The 19,801-nt window shown below is 43.6% G+C and overlaps 1 protein-coding gene and 1 pseudogene across 1 annotated transcript; both read right to left on the bottom strand.

Annotated features, from left to right (window-relative positions):
- Positions 1 to 675: 675 nt before the first annotated feature.
- On the bottom strand, positions 676 to 6,034 carry LOC103362907 (pepsin A-like). The gene is made up of 9 exons (XM_008289434.1): positions 5,979 to 6,034; positions 5,094 to 5,244; positions 3,329 to 3,446; positions 2,905 to 3,023; positions 2,642 to 2,838; positions 2,450 to 2,566; positions 2,239 to 2,383; positions 2,053 to 2,151; positions 676 to 900 (listed from the first exon to the last, which is right to left on the bottom strand). Exons 1-9 carry the CDS (start codon positions 6,032 to 6,034, stop codon positions 772 to 774), a joined length of 1,131 nt encoding a protein of 376 aa, XP_008287656.1. The 3' UTR covers positions 676 to 771.
- A 4,558-nt stretch (positions 6,035 to 10,592) lies between these two features.
- Positions 10,593 to 18,568, bottom strand: LOC103362891 (putative RNA-binding protein 15 pseudogene; annotated as a pseudogene).
- Between the last annotated feature and the right edge of the window lie 1,233 nt (positions 18,569 to 19,801).

Below are 19,801 nucleotides of genomic sequence, written 5' to 3'. Positions count from 1 at the left end.
TTTAGATTAGTTCATTTTTGGACAGACGTTGTGCACCTTGATGTGTGAAACCTCACCTGCTGCCCTGCTGGATGAATGATTGAAGAGGCCTGCAGGGATGTCCAGGCTTCCCGTCTGACCAGCTGCTTCCTCGTGTTACCATGTTTACCCACACTACACCTAACACCGACCAGGTGTGTGTGTGTGTGTGAGACGAGGTTTAACCAAAATGCAGCACAACAACGCAGCCTTAACACCATCTTATGACATGTTCCTAAATGAATGTGTACGGGAGGCACGAGGGGGTTAACGGCGGCTGATCCGTGTGTTGATGCACGTAAATGGGAAAGAGCTGAATGACTCATCCCCTTTGGACATTAAATCACAGATTATAATTAGAACAAATGCAGCTGCCTGAAGAAAAATCTCAGATCGCTGAACATCACAGACACAGATGGCACGAGCGTGAGCCGGAGCCTGTCGACGATGAATGACTGGCATGTTTGTCTGTGTTTTAAAAGACTGAATTCTAAGTAAGATGACTCATCCTGTTCTCGGGCTCCTCCCAGGAGCTTCACATGAATGGGGAAGGGACTGGAAGTGCAGCACAGTGAGTCCTCTGCCATCTAGTGGCCACTGCAAGCCTCACACGTATAAAACATTTGGATTCACTCTTTTTAACTTTATAAAATAGGATTGTACGGGTCTGACTGAAAACGCTTTATTAGTTTAACACACAAGCATGATTTTGTTTTTTAGTGTTAATCCAGAGAAGTTGTCTGACCCAGATCTTCACACTGCTTGAGCAAATCCCACCCTGCTGTTGGCCATGTCGAAGGCCGTGTAGAACTGCCTCATGAAGACCTCGCCCAGGATCCAGGGGCCGGGAGCAGCAAACCCAGTCACACACCCAGACCCAGACTGAGGACACAGGAGAGGCCTTCGTCACACTGATTTCATAAATTATAAATTTGCACCCTGATTGAACAAAGAAAAGGGTCCACGTGCCGCAGCTTTAGCAGCAGTCTAGAGTTATTTTACACATTTAAAGCAATTATTAATCATTTTTCTATTCACACTAAATGAGTAACAGAGCAGCCGCTAATTGCTTCAGTGTTCATTATTTCAAACCATTTTCAGTTCCCGGTTTCAGAAGAAAACTACTGCAGTGTGATAAACTGGTCGTGCAGTTTGAGGTTTTTCTGCTCCAGTCATCCTCAGATGCATTAATCTCCTTCCATTAAAGAAAAGGCAAAGTTCACAACAGTCACTCAAATAATTAGAAACTGAAAAAAGTAATAATAAATAAAAATTTGCTAAATTATAATTTAGTGAAATAAGACATTGCTTTTGAATTGTGGTTGGAAAGAATAATTTAAAAAAAAAAAAAAAACTGTCCCAGGCTAATTAGAGCACTTTGCTGATGAGCAGTGAAACCAGAACACCTGTCAACAGGTGCAGAAGTCTGACTGAGAGTTAAAGGAAACACCTGATGGCAGTGATTGGCTCAAAGGGTTGTTTAACTACATACTAGTTTATGGGTCCCATCATGCTTGTTTTATTTTATTATCAGTAGTATTTTTCTATTTCTGTTGAACCACAATTCAAAATCAATGTCATGATTTTTTATAAATTTTTATTTATTATTACTTTTGTCAATTTCAACTTATTTCGGTTGTTTTTTTCCTTCTTTAATGGGAGGCTATGAAGACATCTGAGGACGACTGCATGTAGCCAAACATCACAGATATGAATGGTGTGGACAAAATAACAGAAACACCTCATTGAATGTGTTTTTGTTTGTTTGTTTGTTTGTTTTTTGTTGTTTTTTTTTTTAGTTTATCTGGGTGCAACTAAAAAACTGGAAACTTGTGTCTAACCAACAAGTCATCCATCCTATACCCACATTATAAAACTGAACTGCAACTTGCCTGAAATGATAATCACTACTTGCACAATGCTTTAATGGGAATGAAGTTTTGTTGCAAGATTTGTTTCTTATAGTAGTTTTTGGGGTCGGTAGTTGTTGAATACGTTGGTAGGACGGAGTTCCGTCTGCTTCATATCACAAACCTTCATAACGTAGGCCGAAGGAGGAAGAGAGAAGCTGTAGCCGTTGATACTGAAGACAACATCTGGCAGCAGGTTTATAAAGCTGCAACTGATGGCAGCCTGTGAGGCAAATAAACAACATGTTAAGCCCACAACTGTAAACTGAACATCTTTAATGTTTTGCTCGCTGATAGGAAACCGACTCACTGTGCCGTACTCGTCTGAGGTGGCTCCCAACCAGCCGTTGATGTTGCTGACGTCGTCGCCCGAACCGATGATTACAGAAGTACCAGAGTCGACGACGGCCTCACAGCCCCCAGCACAGGCCACAGTGTTCCCATTGATGGTGATGCTGCAGCATGGAGAAAGTACCATTAACATGAATCCAAACAAGAACATGTGAGGAGGCTAGAAGTACCTTTGTATCTGGATGTTCCAGAAGCTGGTGGCCTGGTACAGAGGGATCCACTTGATGCTTCCAGTGTAATATGTTGGATCCGCTCCTCCCAGAACGAACACGCTGCCCTCGACAGAGCTGCAGCCACAAGAAAACAAGCCTCGTAAAAACACCCGTCTGAGGAGGCACCAGTTCTATTTGACAAGGTCTGACCTGCTCAGGTACATGGAGAACATGTTCTGGGGGATTTTTCCCTGGTTCCACATGTTAGTGAGTAAAGTCGGGCTTCCGTCAAGCGACGTGTTGGAAAAGGGAAGTCCGACCACCCCGTCCCAGGGCACGGAGCCCAGGGAGATGGCTTCTGTTTCAGTGAGGCCAAACATCTGGTGCTCCACGTAGACGTCACCTATCTGTCAGCAAAACCATGCATCAGGTTTAGATTCAAACTGAAAAGAGTCAAGAGGAACAATCCTGACCTTGATGGTGTCGTATCCGGTGCTCCCTGATGCAAACCCACTGTTGTATGAGATCTGGAAAGGCTCTGAGCCGGCCTGAAAGGTGGAGGATGCTGAGCTGTTGAATTTTAAGTGGCTGCCTGAAGACAGAAAGCGACGGAGTGATGTAGAGCAGAGCAGGAGACAAAACAGACGAGAGAGTTCGTTTCACTACGATTGACTTTAAACATAAAGACGTCTGCTGCCTAAGAGCAGCAACAATCCAACAATCAGCTGGTCGACCTCCTCATCGGTTTCTCAGTTGATCCTAACAGCTCTGGTCAAACAGTTGTCCTGACTTTAGGGAGGATTTCAGCAAACAGTTGAAAATCCTGGCGTCCCATTTTCCTGCTACTTACACAGGACCTATTCAATCATCCTGAACACGACCCGTTATCATCCTCACCGCAGGACGAGCCGGTGCATCTCACAGAAGGAACCCACAGGTCGGAGGAGCCGGTGTCGAAGAGAACTTTGAAGAACTGGGGAGGAGTCCCGACGCTGATCACTCCACAGTAGGTGATCTGCTCACAAAACATTTCTTCAGCTGGAGGCTCGTAGGGAGGACGTACACCTAGACATCAGCATCGAGGGATGGGAGCTTGTATGCACCGACTCACAAACCATCACTCAACCCTACACACTGTTCATATCTGAAGAGTTCATCTGCAGATAACTCCATCACCCTCCCCATTTTTTTATTTTTAACATTTTTTACTTATTTATTTTTTTATTTAGTTTTGTATGTCTTTTTTGCTTTTTACTTCTTTTAATGTTGTTTAATGTTGTTTTCCGTACGCTTCTCTTGGAACCTGTACAGCACTTTGTAACCTTGTTTTGAAAAGTGCTATATAAATAAAGTTTATTATTATTAATTTTATCTTCACAAACCTTCAGAAAACCCATTTTTCCTTCGTCTACCTGAGACAACATCAATCAAACTTCATTTATCTCGGTTTGAGTCAAATCCACTCAGCTTCAGTTTTATTGATTTTATATCAAGCAAACAACCAAAATATATGTTTTCTGAAAATCTACAAAAATGTAGTTATCTGTTCTTGCAAATGAACTCTTCACTTTATGCCTTCACAGTACGGTTCGAGTCAATTTTGATTCAGACCATACTGTGAAGAATTCCTGTCAAGAATTCCCTCATACTAAGTGTCTATATCATATTTTAAACTACAGATCTATTTAGAATGTCTAAATAGCTGATGTCTTGTTAGTAAATGTAAAAAAAGAAATAGACATAAAACATTCACAGTTCACAGATTCCCTAAAACCATCATTTCCCTTGATTTGAGCCACACTGGTCATGTTGTGATCTCAGTGGATACGAGTGAAATTTGACCCAAAACAAGTATAAAATAAAATATATATATATATATATTGTGGGCCACTTTAGTAAAAATCAGCAAATTTCAGGCTAAAAGAATGATGTTTAGGGTATTTTTTATTGCTGTTAAATGTCAAAACTTGTCAAATTGAACCCAAAATCATATATATGTGGACATACATGACCCAATAAAACACTAATAACTTCAGCAGCGCTGTACCTGATGCTTTTATTCAGTGTGGAGAAGAAGAAGGAGGTGTTCTCGGATAAAAACACTTCTGAGAAGCAGCCAGAGAGACTGTTCAGGATGTATATTTCCATACAAACACCTACTACATTTGAAGCTTTTGATGCTCCGTTTATAATATCCAGCGAAGTTCAACACTAGCAGGTGACAACAAACCTTTTAGAGATAACGTTCCTATTGGCCAGAAGAGTTACAGCTCTATTACTGCGGCCGAGCAAGAGAAGATGGATCATGGAATTATTTATAACTCTGCTCTTGGAATAAAATGACTATAAGGGGAAGCCATCTCTCTTTCACAGCGTCTGGGATCCTGACGTAACTCATCGAGACTTGGCACATGCTGTATAAATAACCCTCTTCTTCTAAAACGTTTTCCTACGTTCAGCACATGTACATGAATTTAAAATCTACCTCAGCTAAAGTGTCGCTTAATCCTCGACCAAATCATTTTCTTTTTTTTATTCTTCTTCTGTTTGTGTGTTAATTCTCTGGAGGTTGTGGTTTTGGGTGTTCAGCTGTGTTTATATTTTTAAAAAAAGCTTGTTTATGTCTTTAGTTGATGGAAGAAAAGCCTTCAGTGCTACTCACATCAGGATCAAATGTCATGGGCACGACGCTCTGCTCGTTCTTCAGGAGAAACTTTGCAGCTGGTTCAGACAGAAACCTCCTCCTGTGCTCCTCCAACAGGCCTTTCTCTTCCAGCAGCTGTCTGGCCGACCTTCGTCTTATCAAGGGAATCCTGCGCAGACCCAACGGCAACACACAAACTCTGCAGCAAACATCTGTGAACGTACTTAGATTTTTGGAGACTTCATAACTTGTCCTAATAAGGAGCTGCAGGCTGGGAGTGATTTTTGGGAAAATATAACGTGTTGTGAGCTTAAAAAGGTCAAAGAATGTTCGTGCTGAAGTTCTCATTAACGGATCGTGAGCAAGAGAAGAAAAAAGTCACAGAGCCCAGCTGGAGCCTGAGGATACAACTCTCATTACAGCAAACAATATGAAACGTCTATCAGCGTAAGCAGCAGCGTGACTCCAGTCCTGCAGAACGAACAGGAACGTCTCCAACAATTAATCACTCTGCAGTGTTTTCTAGTAGAACGTGCTGTAATCTTTGATTCAGAGCAGAGGAAACAATTCAGAGGTGGATTAAAAGTTAGATTAATGATCCGACAAAAAGCCCCTCTGTGAGTTAAACAGCTGCACTCAGGTTTATTTAGTCAAGAATAAATCATGGTATCACCTTTCTGAGACAGCACAGTTTAACCAAACCTTTTAACTTATTACATCCCGATTGCTCTTAAAATCAACTTTATAATCATTTTAATTTGAGTGCATCTTTCCAGACTTTTCACTTTCACCCTCAGACCTTTAACATCATACAGCTCCTGACATTAAGAGTCTCTGCTAAAGCCCTGCATGTTAAACTGCATATTTTTACCTGTGCAAATACGACTTTGTCGTGAATCTCACCTGAGGAGCCCGTGACAGACCGCCACACAGGCCAACACAATGCAGGCACACTTCATTATTCCAGAGTGACCCTGTGAAGGTCTAACATGTGGGCAGGAGAGCTGGTTTTATATAGAGGTCAGAGCCACACTTCCTTTTTCCTGCAGCTGATAAGAGACCACGTAGCTGAATAAGAGAAATCAGATAAAGGAAACAAAGAGAACCAAGTAGAGACGGATCACATATTAATGTCTCGACCCCTACAGCGAAGGGATCCGGTGGTTCTGTTATGGTCCAGAGTCTCTTACTTGCAATACGTACTCAGGTGCAATCTACCACAGGCATCTCTCAGGTACCTCCATTCCGTTATACCTGTTGTCACCTATTTATTTTTTACACATGTGGACAAAATCGTTGGTACCCCTCGGTTGATGAAAGAAAAACCCACAACGGTCACAGAAATAACTTGAATCTGACAAAAGTAATAATAAAAAAACATTCTATGAAAATTAACCAGTAAAAATCAGACGTTGCTTTTGTGTTCAACAGAATTATTTTAATAAATAAACTCATGAAACAGGCCTGGACTAAAATGATGGTACCCCCAGAAAAGACCGAAAATAATGTGACCATAGGGACATGTCCAATCAAGGTGTGTCCTCTAATTAACATCACAGGTGTCTACAGACTTGTAATCAGTCAGTCGGCCTGTTTATAGGCTTACAGGTAGTCACTGGTGACATGGTGTGGGCCACACTAAACATGGACCAGAGGAAGCAAAGGAGAGAGTTGTCTCAGGAGATTAGAAAGAAAATGATACACAAGCATATTACAGGTAAAGGCTATCAGACCATCTCCAAGCAGCTGATGTTCCTGTGACTACAGCTGCACAGATTATTCAGACATTTAAGATCCATGGGACTGTAGCCGACCTCCCTGGACGTGGCCGCAGCAGGAACACTGATGACAAATGGAAGAGACGATAATACAAACACTATAACCTCCACACGTCACCATGGTGTGAACCTCACGTTCTTTAATGCTGTAACCAACATTTTTGTTCAAATACATATGAAGAGGTGAGACACACCTTTTGTCATGTTTAACAGTCACACAAGACTGGTACAAATGCTACATATATATATATGAATGATTTTAAGTGAAATCAATCTTATAATTCTGATTTAATTCAGATTTTTAATTTGGTGTGGTCACACTTTAAACCTGTCTCAGCAGGTTTACAATCTCAGTTTGGTCTAGACCAAATCAAAATTTCAATCTTGCCTCAGCAGATTTAAAATCCGCCTGGATTTTAACTCAGACTGTGACGTATACATCTCTAGTCTCTACAAATGTCTTAGTTTTTATCTTGCACAGTTTGTTTGTTAATGTATAATTTGTAGTTTGCACCCAGTTCCGTTGTTCTTTGTTTTTTGGTATAATGACATTAAAGGATTCTGATTCTGATTACAGAGTCACTGCTGTTGTTCTGAATGATCACATGAATCCTATCATGAAACAGTTCTGTCCTGATGGGAGCGTTCTCCTCCAGGATGACGGTGCCTCCATCCAAAGAGCACAAAGGGTCTGGAAATGGTTCCATGAGTACGACAGTGATGTGAGTCGTGCTGTGGCCTTCACAGTCACCACATCTCAAACATCTGTGGTTAATGTTTCACCAAAACACCAGATCAGAGAATATCTTTAGGAAGAAAGATTTTGATCCTTTAAGTAGCGTTTAGAGACAATCATGATGTTTTGACAGCAAGCAGTTTTTCCTTTAATTTGTCATCTTGTGTTTGTTCCAATATCTTTAATCTGATTTAATCATTTTCANCAGAAATAACTTGAATCTGAAAAAAAAGTAATAAGAAATAAAAATTCTATGAAAATTAACCAGTAAAAATCAGGCATTGCTTTTGTGGTTCAACAGAATTATTTTAAAAAATAAACTCATGAAACAGGCCTGGACTAAAATGATGGTACCCCCAGAAAAGACCGAAAATAATGTGACCATCGGGACATGTTCAATCAAGGTGTGTCCTCTAATTAGCATCACAGGTGTCTACAAACCTGTAATCAGCCAGTCAGGCCTATTTATAGGGTTACAGGTGCTGTTTGCTGACATGGTGTGGACCACACTAAACATGGTCCAGAGGAAGTGAAGGAGAGAGCTGTCTCAGGAGATTAGAAAGAAAATTATAGACAAGCATGTTAAAGGTAAAGGCTGTCAGACCATCTCCAAGCAGCTGATGTTCCTGTGACTACAGCTGCACACATTATTCAGACATGTCAGATCCATGGGACTGTAGCCGACCTCCCTGGACGTGACCGCAGCAGGAACATTGATGACAAATGGAAGAGACGATAATACGAATACAATAACCTCCACACGTCACCATGGTGTGAACCTCACGTTCTTTAATGCTGTAAGCAACATTTTTGTTCAAATACATATGAAGAGGTGAGATACACCTTTTGTCATGTTTAACAGTCACACAAGACTGGTACAAATACTACACACACACACACACACATACATATATATATGTATATGCATGAATTAATGATTTACGGTGAAATCAATCTTATAATTCTGATTTAATTCAGATTTTTAATTTGGTGTGGTCACATTTTAAACCTGTCTCAGCAGGTTTACAATCTCAATTTGGTCTAGACTAAATCAAAATTTCAATCTTGCCTCGGCAGATTTAAAATCTGCCTGGATTTTAACTCAGACTGTGACGTATACATCTCTAGGTTCTACAAACGTCTTAGTTTCTATCTTGCACAGTTTGTTAATGTATAATTTGTAGTTTGCACCCAGTTCCGTTGTTCTTTTTTTTGGTATAATGACATTAAAGGATTCTGATTCTGATTATAGAGTCACTGCTGTTGTTCTGAATGATCACATGAATCCTATCATGAAACTGTTCTGTCCTGATGGGAGCGTTCTCCTCCAGGATGACGGCGCCTCCATCCAAAGAGCACAAAGGGTCTGGAAATGGTTCCATGAGTACGACAGTGATGTGAGTCGTGCTGTGGCCTTCACAGTCACCACATCTCAAACATCTGTGGGTAATTTTTCACCAAAACACCAGATGAGAGAACATCTTTAGGAACAGAAAGATTTTGATCCTTTCAGTGGCGTTTAGAAACAATCATGATGTTTTGACAGCAAGCAGTTTTTCCTTTAATTTGTCATCTTGTGTTTGTTCCAATATCTTTAATCTGATTTAATCATTTTCAGTCATAAGAATGTAGTGTAGCTTCACTGAGTTACAGATTTAATGCAAACTCAGGTCAGAAATCAGTAATAACTATAGTGTGTTAATAGTTTGCTGCATGTAATATCCATCCATCATCTCTACACCTTAATCCTCATTAGGGTCACGGGGGGCTGGAGTCTATCCCAGCTGACTCAGGGTGAAGGCAGGTTCACCTGGACAGGTAACCAGTCTATCACAGGGCTACACTTAGAGACAGACAACCAAGCACACTCACATTCACACCTACGGACAATTTACAATCACCAATTAACCTCAGCATGTTTCTGGACTGTGGGAGGAAGCCGGAGAACCCGGAGAGAACCCACGCTGCACGGGGAGAACATGGAGACTCCACGCAGGAAGATCCCGGGTGTCCTCACCGGGATGCGAACCGGCGACCTTCAAGCTGCGAGGCGACGGTGCTAACCACCGAGCCATTGCATATAAGATGTTTCACATTATTTTCTATTCAAATTCTGTTTTAATTCATCCAATTAGAATAAATAATAAAAATGTCTCAACACAAACATCTGCATCATAGTTTGATACATACATATACATGTATATATATTTATACTGTAACTAAAGAATCTTACAGATCAAAGTGACATTGAACACTAACAGTCATTGATGTAAACAAACCTTCTCCAGCTTCATTAGTCTGTTTGACTTAATGTTCGTCTGCAGGTTAAAAGCTGAATAATTAATCCAAGAGCTTGTGTGTGCAGCTTCCATATCAGGCTTTGAGTTCTGCAGCATCAAGTGTACTTCAGCAGACGATGAGGATTTGAAAAGCGCTCCTTCATTTGATGGACTCAACGACATCTCAAGTTTCTTCTCCAGTCACGAGTGTTTTATGGGAGCTAAAAGCCAAGTAGGGTCTGACCTTTCCACGGCGATGTGCTGAGTTTCTGTTTACTTTTCTCATGGATGTTGTGTACTTAGAGGAAGAAATGGAAAGATTTAGGTTCCCTCTAGGCTGAAACACAGACTACCGACGTCTTCTAACAAACTCACGTGTAGTTCTCTCTGCAGGACGAAACAAATCTTGGCTTTAAATCTAAAATCAGACTAAATGTGCTTTTTGTACGTCACACAGACGTGTTGGAAGTAAAAGATAAGGATCTGATGATATTGACGTTTGTGTGAGAGTCTGATAATTCACTCCTCACGTGTACAAACACAACCAGCTGGAAAAGCTTATCACGGTTCCTCTGAAACACGGCGATACTGCACCGCCTCCCGTCTTCTGTTTGCTCCACCCAACTCTGCCCTCTGGAAGAACCAATTCAATTCAATGTAACTGAATATTTCTCCCATTAGAGACTGGATCGTTTTAATTTTTAAAAAAGACGCAGCGTCAGCGTGTGAGCTTCAAAATCAGCTGCCTTTATTTAAGCACAAACCAAATGCAGTTCACATTAAATATGACAATAAAAAGAGACTACATGTATAAATATGAACTTTAACCGTAAGTCGTACTCACCGAGGTAGTTTCCCACCGTCGTATGATGACCTCCTTGAATGAGCAACAGTTTTTCACGCGTATTCAGAACTTTAACTGCAGCTCATTCAGTCACGCTGCAGCTAAACTCGAGTGTTTTCACAGCTTTCCCTTTCTTCCTCGCCTCCACGTCGACCTGAAACACTCGACATTTTAATTACAAACAGCTTCGAAGCGCGAAGATCTGCTGAAAGAGAGGTCAGAGAGAGAGAAAAAAAAGACATTCTGGAGTTTGTTTGGACTCGAATGTGAAACGAGAAGCTGAAGTACGGCCGGTGAGCTGAGTGCTGATTGCTCAGTTCAAAGATCACAGCTGAAGATTTACTTCCGACAGGTGCAGGACGTTTGTGTGATCGTGGACTCATGACATCAGACTGTGATACTCGTTTTATTCTGCTTTCACCTGATGTATGAATGCATTTATTTATTCTATCTAATGACTGTATTTTCCACCGTTTGTGTCGGCAGCGTGGGTGAACAGCCCGACACAAACACCCCACGCCAGGGACAATAAAGTTAAACTTGAACAGCCACCACGACGAATGATTGTTATTCTGATCAGAGTGCTGCTGCAGGTCATCTAACATCATTCTCCCAGTGCAAATAAGAGCAATAAATACTTCATTTTCAGGAGTGTTTCAAACTATCAGCTTCAAATGAAGCCTCAACAGCTAAAGTCTTACAGTTATTTCTATACAGCTGTTACCAGAGTCGGGTTTCTGACCTCGTGGAGAACACTGAGACCCTGAACTAAGAAACCTCCCCCAAAAAATAAACCCATATTTTAGCCGTAATTGTTACAGAAGGTAAAACAGTTAAAAATAAAACCATACAATTGAGGAAAACATGTCATTCTGACTTTCTTTGTGCCCCAGATGACAGCAGGTCAATTTAAATGTCTAAAACTAAACCCAGATTAGATTTGCTGTGCTCCAAGCGTATAGCGCCCACCAGGTCAGTTTAATGACAGTAACGAGGAAAAACTTCCAAACCCTACATGTGCTGCAGCTCCTACAGTCCTTCAGTTTATACATGCTGATTACTTTGATAAATCTGACTCCTGGTTTATACTGAATTAGGACAGTCGTGTTATTTTGCTGTGTGTTTAGTCAGGCCTATTAGTGCTGCTGTGTGGCTCCACATCTGCACACCTCAGTCGCGTTATTCTGGGAGCGAGGGGCTAAAAAGTTTGGAAATCTCTGAGTAGTTTCTGTTTAACTTCCCTCTAATTTGTTTCCTCTATGTTTTGCTGTCAGAAGTTTTGAATCACTGCTGCGTTATTACCTGCTAACGTTTCAGTGACTCATGCACAGACTGCCGGGCCTGTTATTAAAGCATTACGTGTCTGTTGTGTTTGTGTGGGAACGACACTAATAGCCGTTAATTATCAGACCTGTGCTGAAGCTGACACGCTGCTGATCGACATTCAACGATGGAGGAAACTTTTACTCGCTTACTTCATATTTTAGATACTTGTATTTTAACTGAAGTATATTTATCTGTCAGCTAGATCAGGATTCTACACAGAAAAGTTTGTCTGACTGTTTAAATGACCTAAAGACAGAATCGAGCTCCATCAAATGCTGCCACATTAATGCATCATCATTCACTTCCATACACTCAAATCTGCATCATAGACACTCTACTCTTGACATCTTTAGCCACACATTGCCGGTATAGTTTTCCTAATTTTAAGAAATAAGTATTTTTACGCTGGATATTGTTCATTTAAAGAACCTGAACATTCCTTCTTGTGTATCTGCCTCTGTTGTTGAGTTAAAGCAGCTGTTGGCTGGTTTGCTGGTGCACGAATGAAAAACGCTGCAGAAATATTTGCCAAAACTCACAATGACAACAGAATATGATGCTGACAGAATAAAACTTCATATCTGAGAAATAACAATTCTAAATATGATTTTCCTGCCTCTTACAGTGTCAAGCACAAGCTGCATAAACCCTTCTTCAGCTTTTACATCGAGCACAGTGTGTCAACAGTGGTCATGACCATACGTACCCGTCTGGTGGTCGAGGCCATCTGCATACGTTACCTGTGCAACAGAAGCAGGGAGAGCCAGAGGGAGCTGGCTGCACCTGAACAGCTCCAGGAAACCTCCGAGTGGAAGCTGCAGCACCTTGTGGACGCCCGAGGCTGCAGAGGAGCTGCTCCAGTCCCTTTAGTTCGAGAGCAACCCGGAAGCAGTGACGAGCAGCAGCAGCAGCACTGTGTTGATGAGATACATCCTGCAGCAGCTTCTGACAGCCGGATACTTTGCTTTCATATGCAGTTTGGCACAGAATCTTTTAAAAAGTACAGAAATCTGATCAACATGTCAACTACAGATTAGGATTCCCTGCACAGGACTCTACAGGAAATCTCTTTCTCCTCTGCCGCGCTTCCTTTCCCATTTTTGGCAAGTGAAGCCGATGCTGTCTCACTGTCTCAACCTTTGTCTCCTCTTCTTCACAACTCCAACGCAAGAACAACAAGCAACAACACAAATGAAAACTGCTCCTTCTCGAGCTGCTGCAGACGCTGAATCAACACTCTGCACCAGTGAGCCGCCGGGACCAGATGAAAACGACGACCAGGGCCGGCGAACGCGGCCGTGCTTCCTCTGAGACGCTGTCTGACGGATGGCGAGCCCGCCTGAAGGAGGCCAGCCCTGGCGTGGAACAACTTGGCGATTCAGTTGAGCCCTCTGCTGGTTCTCAGCCACACCTCCGCACAAACAGAGGTGACCGAGGATCGAGCCACATGTCTGAGGAGACGGTGACTCTAGATTTGCCTTTTGCAGACGGGCTGAAAACGTATTTCTAGTATTGCCAAATTTCAATTTGACTCAAGGTCACATGAAAAGCTCTTCACAAAGAGGTCACTGCACAAATGTTGAGCAACATGAAAACACAGAACCGAGAGGCTTCCCTCGACTCTCACACTTCCTCTCCTTTCTGCTGGGAAGGCTCCTGCTGTCAAAGTGAAAGCCTTTAGAGTTTGATAGACAATTCCAAGAACAGAAAAGGTCACAAAAGTTGTCTTCCGAGGCACTTGTGTTTCCCACGAAAGAGAAAATTTATTAAGACAAGATCTATGGAGTGCATGCTGCACTTTGTGTGTTTGTCTGACAGTTAGGTATACTTCTGAGGCCCACGAGCACTGATGTTCTCCATTTCTCTCTCCAGATATCCTGAGTATACAGCACAAATCATTTCTCTCCATTTGAAACACAGTACTCAAATCAAAGCATGAAAAACAATCATAAACAGTCCTTTCAGAGGAAAGCACGTAAGGCCACTGGAGAGCAGCCTCCTCTCCTCGTTTCCTCTGAGCTTTGTGTCGCACCAGTCCGCTGCTCGTGTAGCCAGAATTTCCACTTTAAACTCCTGCTCAGGTAGAACAGATGTGACGGCGTACACATAGCTCCTCATGTATAGGTTACAACATCTTCTTTAACAGTACATGCTTTGTTGGGGCAGTAAGTAATGAATCATGACATAAGAAAAGAATTTGGTCAATCGGTAACTGTTCAACCAAACTCAACAGAGGAAGGATGGACACAAAAAGCAGCGTTGTAGAGTCAAACCAATAACCTACAACACACACTATGTTTGCACAATCCTGTTCTGAGACCGTCCACACACACATACCAGTATTGTTTAAAACGTATGTGACTTGGGTTTTCTGTCCAGCCACAATTACAGTTTAGTTTTTGGGGTTTTTTTTAAGCTTCAGTTCGGCTTTAGGTTTAACAAAGCTGCCAGTTGGTTCGGCATGCTTATGACCACAATTCAATTATGTTTTTGCATCGTGATGTGGTGGAAGATGTATTTTTTTACAACAAAGGAGGAAAAACCTTGTTGTAAAAATAACCGTGTGTGTGTGGACGAGGTCTGGAAGGAGTGTATTTAACTCAGCGGTAAACGTATTAAAGCAGAAAACATCAGGCAGCGACCGGAGCAACGAATAAGCTCGTATTTTAAAAAGAACAAAAATGCATTCTAGCAGTTAAAGACCAATACAGAACCAAATCTCTTTAGGGTTTGGACTCGTACCAAAGAGGACGTCACCTTGGGAGTGTTCTGTATAAGATCTTGTAACACACGCAGTCTGATACGCCTCGTTTTAAGGAAAACACACAGAACCTGCTGCTTGTGTCCATCCTCTACATACTGGTGCTACTGGTACCAGTTCTGAGTGAAAAACGGTGAAAACACACAAGAAAAAAATAAGTTGTTTTCACCTTGTAAAGTCACATGTGGCTCAGAAAAGAACACTGATGAAGTCAATTATACTTTAAGCCTCAGGGCTGGTATGTGTTTTAGCTTTACGTATGAACACAGCCAGATACCAGCAGCACGAACGCTTCTGTCTGTAGAATTGCCTTTTTTTTTTTTTTTTATAGTTTTCTGCAGCTTCACTTATGGTCCGAACTGACAAAAATATAAAAGCTGCTCATGAATCTTTGAATTGGAAAGTATTCAACATTTTTACATCGTCAGCAAAACCTCATACATTTGCACATCTGGAACACAGCTATGAATGAGCAACGGCTAAAGCTTCAGAGCAAACGGACAGAATTCTTAAATCAAAAGAAAATGACAATGTACATGAGTCTGATTTAACTCCTTCGTAGCCTGACTGTACCAACATACGTATCGTACTACAGTGTTGCTGAAACTGTCCAATTAAATCTATGTCAGGTACATAAAATGAAGGTGAAATGCTTTCTTCGGGATCCTAAATTCTTGTTTTTGTAATAGGCAGGATGTATGAAATGATGACAACAGTGATTCTTTTTAAATGAGATAAGGCAACACATAGTTCACAGAACCGTAGCTTGCACTGAATTAGTTTTAGAACCCTTCAAGTAATTTATCTCATCAGCAGAAGGCAACACGTCACCTGTATTATCTCATCAAATCCATCAATTTATCAAAGTGTATATAGTTCAGTGTGACTTTCATTTCTAAAAAACCTCCAATAGACTGAAATACAACCACCATGAAGGTTGGGGAAGTAAGTACCCTGTTGTTTCCTTCTAGACCACTTTGTTATCGTTACTTTTCCCTGGTTTTACTTCTCACATTTAACAGCTGACGAATGTGAAGACAGACACGTAAAACTTTCACATTTCTCATGATGCTCCTCTGATAATGACCATCACCAAGTAGTCGTCCTCTGATTTGGCAAAGGCTTTGGCAGAGGCATCCACGAACTGCTGGGAGAACTCACATGGGGGAAAAGCGTGAAGAACTCCTCCTTGGTCCTTGTCACGGCTGCCCCCCACAGGGAGGCTGATGATGCCAGCCGCCTCCTTCTGCTTTAAGTAGGAAACCAGGTTCTTCAGTGGTCTTTCGGTGGAGCTGCTGGCATCCTGGGCCCCGCTCTCCTCAGATTTCCCCGGCATGGCCAGGAGGATGGCGTATCCACCGGAGCTGGCAGCCTTGATGCGACGGGAGACTTCATCCAGCTTCGTCTGGTCCAGGCGCAGGCGCTGGCTGATCTTCAGTTGGGACACCTGCCCCCCGGTGGAGCCCTCCACCAGCAGACTGGTAGCCACCTTCATGTCCCCTTCCAGCAGGTGCAGTGCGGTGGGAAAGGTGCTGTTTTTCAGGAGCAGGACCCCCTGCCAGGCCTGACTCAGCTTCTGCCCATCTGTGGACTGCTGGCCAGACTTGGAGGAAGAAGAGTTAGAGGAGGAAGTAAGATGTTCTGAGCGCTCCTCCTTCTTCATTGGGCTCTTAGATAAGTCAATGGCTTTGCGTTTGCGGTCTCTATCGGAGCCGGAGCCCGGCTCAGATGGGCTAAGTGTTCTTCTTCTCTTGTCTGCGTGCACGGTGTCATGGTTGTTCTGCCGCTCTCTGACGGGGGAGGTTCTGCCAGAGCGAGGCAGTCGTTCAGAGTCACTGTACCGCCCCCCGTCCCGGCTGCTCCCTCCAGGGCTGCGCTCTAAGGAGTTGCCATGACGCCGCTGACTATAGTCGTTGCCGTCAGGTGAGCGCTCCGGCCGCCAGCCATCATCTAAATGTCTCCTTTTGCGGCTTAGATCTCTGCTTGCTTCCCGCACGCGCTCTATGGACCAGCTCTCACACGAACGCCTCTCCAGACGCTCTATGGGATCGAAGCCTGCTTCTCGCATCCTGTCGTGAACACCAAGGCCAGACCATTCAGCGGTGGAGTACAGATCTCTGTCTCTGTAGCGACTGGGAAGGGGAGGGGAGCGCTCTCGCACCCTCACCGGGTCAGTAAGACGGTGGGAGAAGGACTCAGGGACTAAGTCATAGTGCGGCAGGGGGAGAGGAAGCTGCATGTACTGCTGCTGCTGGTAGCGATGCTCCGTGTCTGCAAAGTCCACTCTGAGCCTCCTGTCAGGGCCACCGAGGGGGAAGCCTCTCATGTGACTGCATGCGGCCTGAGCAGCGTCCAGGCTCTCGTACTGGATGTACGCCCACGCCTCACCCTTCCTGTAGTCTATAGTTCTGATGGTGCCAAAGCGGTCAAACTCTTTAGCCAGTGCAGCGAGTGGAACCCAGGGTCCGAGGCCCCCCACCCACAGCCTGGTCGTGGGTGTAGGCTTACCATATCCAATTTTAATTGGGTTGTGTCCCACCACTTTCCCTGCCATGGCTATTTTGGCACGATGAGCCATGTCAAGGTTCTCAAACTTGATGAAGCCATAGGTGTTGCTCTGGCCTCTCACTGCTCGCTTGATGTCCACCTCTGTGATCACTCCGAACCTGTCGAAGGCTCTCCTCAGGTCGCTCTCTGTCACACTCACGTCCAAGTTGCCCAGAAACAACGTCCTGTTCGCCCTCTGGTCGTCCTCGTGGGTCAGCACGTCGTCATCACGGAAAACAGCACATTCAGGGATGAACGGGGGTCTATTTCTGGCCTCGTACACTGAAAACTCTCTGTCTCTCTCCAGATCTCGGAGGCTCAGCGGTGGAGGAGGAGGGAGCCGGCCCAGGGCCAGCTGCTGCAGCCGGTAGTCTCTGTAGCCCATACCCGACGGAGACAGAGCTCTCTGGGAGTGCAGATGTCTGTGTCCTGAGGGGAAACTGTCTTTAGTAATCGGGGAGCGGCTTCTCCGTCGGCTCATGTAGACGGTCTCTATTTTCAGAGGCCGGTCGTACAGCACCAGCTTGCCGCGGGCGTGCTTGGCAGCCCGGGCGTCGTCGGGCCTCCTGAAGTTCACAAACGCCACCCTCTCGTCGTTTTCTCGGCTTATTTTAACACTCACGTCCCCAAACTTCTTAAACTCGTGAAATAATCCGTCTTCTATCTCCTCGTCGTTCAACTGGGAGCCCAGTTCACTTATTTTCAGAGTTTTGTACTCACTATCTGGGTTTGGCGGAGGCCGCGGGTCGCTGCGTGAACCGGACCTGGACGCTTCCGCGGCGATGTCAGCGCCACCGTGCGGCTTGCTCCCCGAAATAACTCCGTAGTCGTAGCCGCTGCCGGTCCGACTGGAGGAATTATGTCCGTCTGAATCCCTCATGTCCCTTTTATCGCCGTGTAAGCTTCTCCTGGACGAAGCGGCGCTCAGAGCAGAGCCGTTGCCCGCGTTGCTGCCGAGCGTCGACAGGGTCTTCTTGCTGCTCGGGTAGCTTCCTCCTCGGTCTCTCTCATCTGGCGCCCGGGAGCGTTTCTTCAGCGGCGATCGCTCCTTGCCCTTCATTTCCAAAAAGCCAGATATCTGCAGTTTACAAACGCTGAACTGTGTAGCTAAACTCCCTGCAACTGAAATCGACCTAAACTACCTGAACTTGCAGCGGCTTGAAGTGCACTCTCAGGCGAGCGACGTCAGCGCCATGTTGGATCACTGGCACTACTGTACTGGAAGTTCCGCCTCCGCGCCCGTGCAAGAGTCTGATTGGCTGCTCGGCCTGTCAGTCATGTAAACAGGAAGCCAGCTCGCCTATTATAAACAAGGGTGCGGCTGTTGTGCAGGGGTCAAAGTCCAACCTGACAGGCAAAGTCGATTTAAAAATGACATTTGAGATAGTGATCATAATAAAGTGGACACGCAGACGGACTTTGCATTTTAGATAAGTCTAATCATTCACTTGACTGCATGTTAAGAACACAGCAAGAGGTGATTTTGTAAATGCTGTAGGCTTTGAATAACAGAGTTAGAATAACTTAATAAAGTGATTGTTGTTTGCACAGGGGGGATGTATGGTGTATTTAAAGTAGGTGCAATCAGAGTCTATTGGGCAATATATAGCAGGAAAATATTGCTTCAGTGACAGTGGGGGATGGGCAGGTTGTCTGAATATACAGAGCAAGGTTTAAACCAGCTGTTTGTGCAGTGCTGCATGTGAAACAGGAGCTGCAAAAGGTCAGAGCCTAGTTTGTGCCAAGAATAATGTAAAAGTGAAATCTGCGCTGTGATTGATGCCTTTAAGTCCATCGCCAGTTGTTCTTTTAACCCCTAAAACTCACTTCAGTGTGTTGAAGCTACACATTAAGATTTTTCCCCCCCCAATGAAAACAATGAATTCTTGGCTTAAAAGGCTCAGATATAACCCATTACTATCTCTAGTACGCACAGATCTATTAAAAAAAACAGATTTTAACCTAAGGGAATCTTTTAACTTGCTTTGTGAAACAAACAAACAAAAAAGAATCCAGATGCCAATTTATGATCATTCTTTAGTGTAAAGTCTACTTCATGGTTTTGGTGTTTTTGGTTAAAAGGAGGGGCTGAAACGTTCAAGAAGACAAATATAAAACCACCTAAATACAGGTTTTATATTCACGAAAGAGAGTTGGAGGCTCACTGTAGCTTTTCTGTTCTTTAGATCGAGTTATAGGGTTTCATAAGAGCACATTTTCCTGAACACATCCCCATCCAGAGAGCCTTTCTCTGCAAACCTGTGCAGCTCGTGTGCACAGAACAACACCAAAGAAAGCCTGCACTGTTCATTTTCTATGTATATACCCAATAATTATCCACAACATCCACCATGCTGTATATACTATCTATGCAAGGGACACAATGATAATACTTTGTGGCTTCTGGGACTGTGGGATGCAAAACCGCTGCAGAAAAAAAAACACTGACAACATA

The sequence above is a fragment of the Stegastes partitus genome, unplaced genomic scaffold, assembly GCF_000690725.1.
Source record: "Stegastes partitus isolate 25-593 unplaced genomic scaffold, Stegastes_partitus-1.0.2 Scaffold614, whole genome shotgun sequence".
NCBI classification, from domain to species: Eukaryota; Metazoa; Chordata; class Actinopteri; family Pomacentridae; genus Stegastes; species Stegastes partitus.
This window is presented reverse-complemented; position numbering and strand designations above follow the sequence as displayed.

Coding starts and splice junctions, on each gene's coding strand:
- LOC103362907 (XM_008289434.1), bottom strand. CDS start 6,034: ATGAAGTGTGCCTGCATTGTGTTGGCCTGTGTGGCGGTCTGTCACGGG. Junction 2,839..2,904: donor CCGGATACGACACCATCAAG/GTCAGGATTGTT, acceptor TTTTGCTGACAG/ATAGGTGACGTCTACGTGGA. Junction 901..2,052: donor CTTCGGCCTACGTTATGAAG/GTTTGTGATATG, acceptor CTGTGTCCTCAG/TCTGGGTCTGGGTGTGTGAC.